Source organism: Sitophilus oryzae, unplaced genomic scaffold (assembly GCF_002938485.1).
Source record: "Sitophilus oryzae breed Bouriz unplaced genomic scaffold, Soryzae_2.0 scaffold_812_pilon_pilon, whole genome shotgun sequence".
Lineage (NCBI taxonomy): Eukaryota > Metazoa > Arthropoda > Insecta > Coleoptera > Curculionidae > Sitophilus > Sitophilus oryzae.
Window position 1 is genome coordinate 28,207 of NW_022147431.1, and position 9,801 is coordinate 38,007.

Sequence of the window (9,801 nt, forward strand, 5' to 3'; positions counted from 1 at the left end):
GGGGGGGGAGGGGGTTGTTTAAAACTCAATTAACATCGGAAGTTTCTACTTCGAAAAACAGTCACAATCGTTTCCCTCATATTGTCGACAATAGTTTTGTTCTGACTGTTCGCAGAATATCTATCTTATTAACTATCATACCTGTCCACCATAAAAAAAATCAAGTCTAGATAAATTAGGAACATTTAAAATTTAAGCTATAAAGTATTCTATTACACTTAATGACTGATGGCCACAGCTGCTATCACCAATTAAGACAAATCATCATCAATTTCTCAATCGGAGAGAGAGTAAGTATCCAATTTTGGGCAAATTAAAAATTAAAAACATTATTTTTTTTTTTTTTTTTTTTTTTTTCTTTTATTTTTTACTACACAAACACAAACAGTAAATAATTTCTGTTATTCACAATAGATCAAATTTCTACTTCTGACACTGAAATCATAAAATGGAAAATACTCTTTGTGAGAGGTAGTAAAGCAGCCTTATTCAGATATTGGTTGAATAGTTATCATTGACCATCATGAATATCAAAATATATATAGTGGGTGTTTACATTTCAGAATAAAAGAGTAATTTTGCTATTTAAAGGTGACCAAAATGTCAATAGTTAACTAGGTCCTATGGTCACCCTGTATACTATTGAACACTTTTTGGGCCAGCTTAAGTTGAATTTAAAAGTACAATTTCGATTATTTGTATCAGCCCACGAGATCTGGGGCTATACCGGATAAATTCGAATTTAAGGGTTTATGCTTTTATAATGAGACATTTAGGATTTTTTATGGCTGACAGTTTAAGAAATTGTTTTTCCATTTTAGAAAATGTTAAATATGTGAGACCCATACATTTTTAGCATATACGTCTCACTCACCGTTAACTCATTTTCTCCTAAGAATGAAAATCAAATTAATATTAGTAGGCCGGTGTTCCATATACTAAAAGAAACTGCCAAGTTTTGAATGTGGTAATTTTTTGTTTGGAACTATCTCTGTAGAATTCTCTATATTTTTAAAAAAGTGCTCATAAAATATTACTACATGAGTCCTCACAAAATTTCATTCAATACAAAACCGGATAAGTTCTCCTCGGAGACTTCGCGTCCTATGAGAGGCTCCACCCTCGTACCTTTATATAAATATCATGTGCTTGTGGAATCAAGGAGTAATTAAAGTATCCTACTATTACAAGAAGTTTATGATTTGGTTTGTTATCTGAATTTTAAAATCAGGTAGCCTTAGTATATTTCCGTTTCTTAAAACTCCGTCTAACAACATCTCCTCTGCACCCTACAAAACTACCTATAAATTTCGTTCCTATTCCGCTTCCACAATCGTCTCGAAACTTCACCGGTCGCCTTGTCGCAGATCTCCCGAACAACGGAACTACTCGAAAAGGCAAGGTGTTTCGGTACTCTCCTAATAGTAAAGTAATAAAACGAACGCCTTTCATTCGAAGACCTCGAAATCGTCTAGATACGCAGCGCCTACAGAGAGATGAAAAAGTCTGGGACGCCCTTGTATAGTAGGAGAAGATCGGAGTGGTTGTCTAGGGGCGTTTTATTTGGGTCAATGGATTTTTTTGTGTACGAGTAAAAGATACCGGAAATTTGCATTCAGGTCGGAAATAATGTTGTGTAGAAGACACTTACAGAAGGGACTAGAGGGACACATTAAAATACCTGAATACTTTGAAATATATGACGTATATTGTTTGACATTTTTTTGACATCCTAATTATTTATTATTATCCTATTAATTTCGCCGAAATGTATTTAACCGTATAGTGAAAGTGATATTCTATAAAGTAGTAAGTATATTTCATTTTGTCCTTTACTCCTACGTGAAGCATAGGGTTTCAACAAACGCTCTCCAGCGGGTTCGGTTGTTGGCAATTGATTTTACATCTCGCCATGATCGGCTTACTGCTTCAATATCCTTTTTAATTGTTCTTTGCCATTTATGTTTTGGACGACTAGTTCTTCTACTGCCTTCTGGATTCCACTCAATAGCTTTGCCAGTGATGTTGTTGCCGCTTCGCCTTAAAGTGTAACCAATCCACCTCCATTTCCTAAGTTTGATCTCATTATACACCTGCTTCTGGTTGGTCAAGCTCCATAAATCCTTATTTCTGATAGTGTTTGATAGTGTGGTCAGAATATTCTTACAATTTTTCGCAGACAGCTGTTTATGAAAACTTGGAGTTTGTTAATTATTGGCTATGTCATTTTCCAGGTTTCTGCACCATACATCAATACTGACCTGACATTCGAATGGAAAATTTTAAGTTTAGTAAGTTGAAAGTATTGTCTAGAACTCCAAATATTGTTGAGCATTCCAAATTTTATTCTCGCCTTGTTTATTATATTTATGATATCTTGCTCTGTGCCTTCGTTATTTGAGATATACACTACCTATAAGTACCTAAGTAAAATTATTTACCTCCTCTATAGGTGTTGTTCCAATGAAAAACGGAGCGCAGTTGTTGGTACAAGCTCTCATCTATTTTTTTTTAATATTGACCTTAAGATCTGCAATTCGAGCTTCCTTTATCAAGTCAAGTAGTTTTGATGCCATATCCGCGTGACTATGAGAAAGGAGACAGATGCCATCTACATAACTGAGATCTTCTAGTATTCATGCTAAAGGTGTCCACGATATTCCACAATGATTCCTGGAAGTTGTTCTCTTTAAAATATCAGATTTTTTATATCAGAATGGCGACAAGACGCAACCCTACCTTACCCCATCATTTCAAATGTTGATGGATTCACTCCGTTGACTCTTATGCAAGACTGCACATTGAGTCTCACTATATAGCGCCTTTATGATTCATACAATTTTTTAGGAATACCAGCTCTGCTGAAGGCTGGTCAAAGAGATTGGTGCTTTAGGCTATCAAACGCACGCTCAAAATTGTTCCATGACTAATACGGAGTGTATTTATGTGATCCACACACGATCGCTGAGGCCTAAATCCTGCTTGTTCTGGACGAAAATGAGGTAAAGAATATATAGAGGTAAAGAAATATGTTTCGACAACCTTTCAAGCATGATCCTAGCAAGGATTTTATTTAGTGTTCAATAATGTAATGCCTCTCCAATTATGGCATTCCGAGAGACCACCTTTCTTTGGGATCTTAATTATGAGGCCCGGTGGCGTAGAGGTACAGGCTCTCGTCTACCAATCTCAAGGTTGTGGGTTCGAATCCTACACCCGGCATTTCATCAACCGACTATTTTTATTAAAATAAAAATAGTTTGGGTACCTAGGTCGACTTAGCCTTAAATGAGTACTTGGGATTCACAATCCTGAGGTAATAATAGGCGGTTGAAGCGTAGTGCTAGCCACACTTCACTTCCTTGTATACCGAATGACTCTAGCATAGTAAGCTGTACCTTGCTACTCCCAAGGCGTCAAACGCTATATACGGGAGTTATTATATTATATTATGAGGCCATCCTTCCAGTCGTTAATGATATTCTCAGAGGTTCATGAAGACTCTATGAAAGGATGAAGTAAGTCAGTGAGTAGGTTGATATCAATTTGGAATACTTCTGAATTCTAAAGGTAAATTGTCGGGGCCAACTTACCGTTGTTTAATGATCTAATAGCTATTTTATCTACGTTTTTGTATAGCTGTATTTATTCCGTATGGGTTATCGTTTGTGGTTGGAGGTGGCACTGATGAAGGGTTATTATCCATAAATTCAACCATTTGTAATACCAACAATTTCAGTGAAGTGCTCATGCCAGCGTGCTATTTTTTCCTCTGTGGATGTTAAAACTCGTCCAGTGCTGCTGTCCTTTAATCTTAGCAAGTTAGTCATTCTTTTGTTGCCTTTCTGCAGCTTTTTCAGATTGGAGTGATAAGTCGATAGTCCAGTAGTAAGTATAAGTCCCGTATAATTGAATAAAAATTGCTACATCTTTTCAGTATTTCTCTACGGCTCTGAGAGTTGGACACTCAATCAGATATTAGAAAATCGCATTAACGATTTTGAGATGTACCTGTATGCTGTGCGTTTTCTTGATGGATAGAGTAACGAATGAGGAGGTGCTCAGGCGGATAGGCAGAGATAAAGAGCTCCTTTAAACAGCTAAGGAAAGGAAGGTGCAGTATGTCGGTCACATTATGAGGGGTGCACGATACGAGGTACTCAGACTGGTCATTGAAGGTAAATTTGAGGGCAGGAGATCAATGGGAAAAAGGCAAAACTCCTGGCTTAAAGATCTGCGTCGTTGGTTTGGAAGAACAGCCATTAAAAGAAGAAGAAGAAGAAGAAGAAGAAGAAGAAGAAGAAGAAGAAGAAGAAGAAGAAGAAGAAGAAGAAGAAGAAGAAGAAGAAGAAGAAGAAGAAGAAGAAGAAGAAGAAGAAGAAGAAGAAGAAGAAGAAGAAGAAGAAGAAGAAGAAGAAGAAGAAGAAGAAGAAGAAGAAGAAGAAGAAGAAGAAGAAGAAGAAGAAGAAGAAGAAGAAGAAGAAGAAGAAGAAGAAGAAGAAGAAGAAGAAGAAGAAGAAGAAGAAGAAGAAGAAGAAGAAGAAGAAGAAGAAGAAGAAGAAGAAGAAGAAGAAGAAGAAGAAGAAGAAGAAGAAGAAGAAGAAGAAGAAGAAGAAGAAGAAGAAGAAGAAGAAGAAGAAGAAGAAGAAGAAGAAGAAGAAGAAGAAGAAGAAGAAGAAGAAGAAGAAGAAGAAGAAGAAGAAGAAGAAGAAGAAGAAGAAGAAGAAGAAGAAGAAGAAGAAGAAGAAGAATTGTTTGCGGAGGAGTAAGACAAAATATCTACCAAAAATGATATAGTTTTTAATATTGTTTGGTCTTTTTGATATACATAAAATCTTTTGTTTATTGCCATGTTTATAATCATGGTAAATGTACATGACATAATATGACAATACTGTTTGTTAAAATAAAATAATATGTCTTGAAAGGAAATTATTAAGTAATTTTAATTGAAAATATACCTCATTTTACTAGCATATTTTATGGTTTTGTAGTAATACTTTACCATCTGTTATTATAATTGGTAAAAGTTTTTAGCTAGCTACTGTTAATCGTTATATAAGATTTCTATCTTAATTAAAGTTTGTATATTAAGACTATTTCTATAGTTCCGCTTCCCGGGGCTCTGTAGCTTTTTCTCTAACGAACGAAAGCAATAAATCATTATTTTATGGATATTTTATGAGTGTACCTTTTATTTCAACAGCGGAATTTTTATTAGCTGAAATAAAGCGTATAGCTATCCGAAAGTGGGATAAAAATTCATAACTTTTCTTATAGACTTTTATTTAAAAGGAGATCGATCTTCGGTTTTGCAATAAAACGTTGGAGCAAACGCCTCGGTCCAATATAAACTTGATCAGTTTTGTGTTACCCTTAACATAATATTTGTTTCGCTAAAACTTAGTTGTAAATTTGTTAAATATTTTCGTTTACAAAACTTAAATATTAGAACTGATCCAATATTATTAACATATTATTTTGATTTGAATGATTTTGGAAAATAGTATTTTATATACCTGTATAGGAGAATCATGAACAGTTTTGTGTAACATAAAACAAAAATTGCATTTATCTGGTACGCTCTTTTTGATATCTGCACTATATAGCGACGCTTCCTGTTAGTTATCCTTATTATAGTTAGCTTTGCTCTCTCTTTTGTTTATCGGTTTTTCATGATTTTTTTCAGTTAGTTGACAGATCAATTCATTGTAATTGTTTTTGTTATTTTAATAATTAACAATATTTTTCGTTGTGTCGGTGAAGGGGAGAAATAAATAAAATTATTTTTTCAAAATTTCGGAGAAACGGTAGGAACTAGAAAAAAAGTTCAAATAAAAGTTGTGCAGGGTTAAACTAAAATCATATTAGCTTTACATTTATTATTTTGACGCAATCATATGCTTCTAATTGCCTGTAATTTGAGACTTATTTAATTAATTTTAAATTATTAATATCTATACAATGATCTTTATCAACAATATGTTGAGCAAAACAACATTTATCCGGTCTACCATATGTTATTTGAGCCTATTCTTTAAATTTAGTTAATAATGATCTTCTACTTTGCCCACCATATTTCTGATTACGATCTTTACATGAAATTACATAAATACCCGACCTTTCCAGGTGGCAGTTTAGTACAAGGTTATAACTGATATTCTTGAAAATTTTGTTTAAATCACGAGATACCTATCTATTAAACGTTAATGAAATATGTTTTTTTTACGAATCATTCTCCAAACAAACACAACAATTTTAGGGTACCGGTATATTTTGTTTCGGAGCGCAGAATACCTACGATGCTCATTAAAATGTGACAGAATAGGGTAAAAACTAAATATTATATATTTTTATAAATTCCTTACTGGTACTGATGATGCTGGAAGGCAATTACACTATTGTAGTAGTTTACATTAGTAGAAGACTACTATTTTTTCCTTCTTTTTGTATATTTTCACTCATTATTTAAACTAAGATAAAAGTTTAAATAAATAACATATTTATAATTACAAATCTCTAGTTTCTTAAACATATTCACCATCAACAGAAGAATGTTTTTTTACGATTTCAAATGTACAGGGTGTGTCAGAACTAAGATCCATACCAAAGGTATATTTTTTCTTATGGAACACCCGGTATTTTATTTCATTTTTGAATTCTTGGGCATAAAATAAGGCATTTATTATAAGGGTTTAATATGTTTAAATGCTTTGGTTTTTGAGATATTTAAAGATATTATGCTATAATAAAAAATTTTCCAACGCCTTTAACATTACTTTTCAGAATTGATTCTTGTGCTGACTTTTAAGCCAGAGAAATAAATATGATTATCAAAAGGTATCAAAAATAATTGCCTGGTCTATTTTAAATATTTATCTATACTAATATATGTATAAAATCCTTTAGCGACTCACTGATTAATCACGATTCTGCACAAACCACTCAACGTAAGAAGCTCTATTTTGGCATACAGGTTGATTCTAGGGTGTAGAGGTTCGTAAAGAAGGGCTTCTTCGAAATTCCAGTTCCAAGAGGGCGAAACCACCCCTCAAATATTACAATATATTTTATTTAAAAAAACGGTAAAGTTTCCGAAAAAACGCTTAAACACGTATATTCTATTTTGTTTCTTTGCATATTTTAAGATTTTTTAAAAATGTATACAGGGAGTTTCGAAAAATCTGGTCATTGATTAATCACGATCCTGCTTAAAGCGCTTGACGTAAAAAGCTGATTTTTGGAAAACGGATTGACTTTAGGGGGTAGAAGTTCGGTAAGAAGGGATTTTTCGAAACTCGAATTCTAAGGGGTCTAATTAGTCCTAAGGGGTCTAATTAATTAAACGGTCTAATTAATCCTAACCACCCCTCAAATATTAGAATTTTTTTTATTTAAAAATCGGCGAGTTTTTCGGAAAAACTCTTAAACACGTATATTTTATTATGAAACTACCCCTCAAATCACCACATTACACCAAACACAAATCACCATATTTACACCTTACAACCAAGTTTTCTATATAATTTTTAATTGTTGTTTTACATATTTTAAGATTTTTTAAAAATTTTTACAGGGTGTTTCATAAAATATGTCCATTGAATAATCACGATTCTGCTTAAACTGCTTGACTTTTAAAGCTGATTTTTGGCAAACGGATTGACTGTGGGGTGTAGAGGTTCAATAAGGAGGGGTTTCTCGAATCTCAAATTCCAAGAGGGTGAAACGCTCCTCAAATATTTGTAATATTTGAGGAGCGTTGTGATTGTTTGCGTTGTTGCGATTTGTGATTGTTTGTTATTTAAAAAACGGTTAGTCTTTCGGGAAAACGCTTGGACATGCATAATTTATTTTGGTTTTTACATATTTTGAATTTTTTTTAAAAAGTCATACAGGGTGTTCCAAAAAGTTGGGTATAATTGATCAACCACGATTCTGCTTAAACTGCTTGACGTAAAAAGCTTATTTTTGGCAAACGGATTTTTTAAAAGTCAAATCCCAACGAGATGAAACTACCCCTCAAATATTACCAAGTTTTCTATATAATTTTTTTAGACATTTCAATATTTTTCGCAAGAGCGTTTAAACAAAAATATGTCTATTAGACGACCATTACAAATGATTAATTCGACGCGAACGAAGTCGCGGGTACACGCTAGTAAATTATGTTACACTACACCATTTCTTAAATCGGCTACATCAGGGTGCGTTGTAACTAAAACTTAACCAGCTTTAAACAGTATATCTTTATATGGCTGGCATTCCTGGTATTTATATGAACCGATTTAAGAAATTACCAAGTAAAATGATTCAGGTGTAGTTTACATAAGCTTATTTATTTGTCGATTGAAGATAACATAATAAACGGCATTGCGTATAAAAAATCATGCAGTGCTTGTATACTTTTGATTTATGGCAATTATTCAAAACAGTGTAGCGTATAATATGTTTTAAAAGCCTCCAAATTTATTGCTTCAATTTTGCTGTTACATATTATTCATATATATTTTATCAGATTGCAATAAACGCTCTAAATAATTAGTTGATATATTGCTGTTTACATTATAATATATTACAGTTTTTTCTACTGGATAATAAGGAATAATAATGAATTTAATCAAACTGTAGCGCAATTGGACTATAATTATTGTTGAATGGTTGAACGTTTTCAAGACATTAATATAAAAAATAACACACTTTTCCCTGAATTGAAAAAGGCTATTTGCTCATTAGTTATATTCAATTAAAGATATTGATGTTGGTTGGCTATTTTATATGCAGATATAGATGCATCTATTTATTTTGTCAACGAGAGTTATATAACAATGTGATTTAAATCTATTGCCTATATTGGTAGACCACTTTAATTTAGTTTTAAAATATAGGTTACTATTAAAATCAATTTAATAGTCTGAAATATAGAGCAACGGGAGTAAAGACAATTTATAAATAGAGCTTTGCATAGCCGACAGCAGTAGTCTAAATTATACTGAAATTTAGATATATTACAAACAGTAGATTGGCAATTGTTTTGAAATAAAAATATTTCGATAATCAAGTATTTACATTTGGGGTTAGAACCTCTGTTGTTACAGTAGCAAAATGAAAACACTAATTTACCACATTACACCAAAACACTTTAATTTTTTTCAATAATAAGGGGCCGTCCTCTGCCGGAAACACTGCGACCTGTGATGCCTAGTGTGTTTGTCCCCTTTCTATGTTTGCACCCATTCTCCTATCCCTGCACCGTGCACCAACTTATGCAGGTCCTTGATAGGATGGGAGTATGGTTCCTCCAGTTCTAGCCTTGCTTTCCCAAAAAGTGTCGCTTGAGATCCAGAGTCTCGCAGTACCATATCATGTGCCCCGCTGTTTCAGGACCTTAATGCGCAATATCGCAAAGTCTGCAGCAAAGATCTTTAATACAGGTTGAGCTTTTTTCAGGTATCACTTCACAGCCATATGTCCTGTCAAGGAACTTGTTGTAATCCGCACTTTATTCCTACTAAGAGATCCTTTGTAGTTTTAGAGCTAGGTCCTTGGATAAAGGCCTTGCTATACCTATGCCGCTGTCTTTCTCCAGTGAACATTCTGCTTTTCCCTGATCCAGAGTTTTAGTGCACTACGGGCCATTCATTTGGGAATTACCAGCATTGTTTCTGGACCAAGATAGGATGCCGATGATGCTTGCCTAGCTAGTTCATCAGCTTTTTCATTGCCTTGGATGCCGCTGTGGCCCGGCGCCCAGAATAACTACTTTTAGTTACTCTAAACATTGTAGCATCAACAGATGTTTAA

General features: G+C 33.6%; 1 protein-coding gene across 1 annotated transcript; it reads right to left on the minus strand.

The window, feature by feature from the left end:
- Positions 1–1,838: 1,838 nt before the first annotated feature.
- Positions 1,839–9,359, minus strand: LOC115889255. Its single transcript, XM_030909200.1, has 2 exons — positions 9,231–9,359; positions 1,839–2,183 (listed from the first exon to the last, which is right to left on the minus strand). The coding sequence occupies exons 1-2, from the start codon at positions 9,357–9,359 to the stop codon at positions 1,839–1,841; spliced, it is 474 nt and encodes a 157-aa protein (XP_030765060.1).
- Between the last annotated feature and the right edge of the window lie 442 nt (positions 9,360–9,801).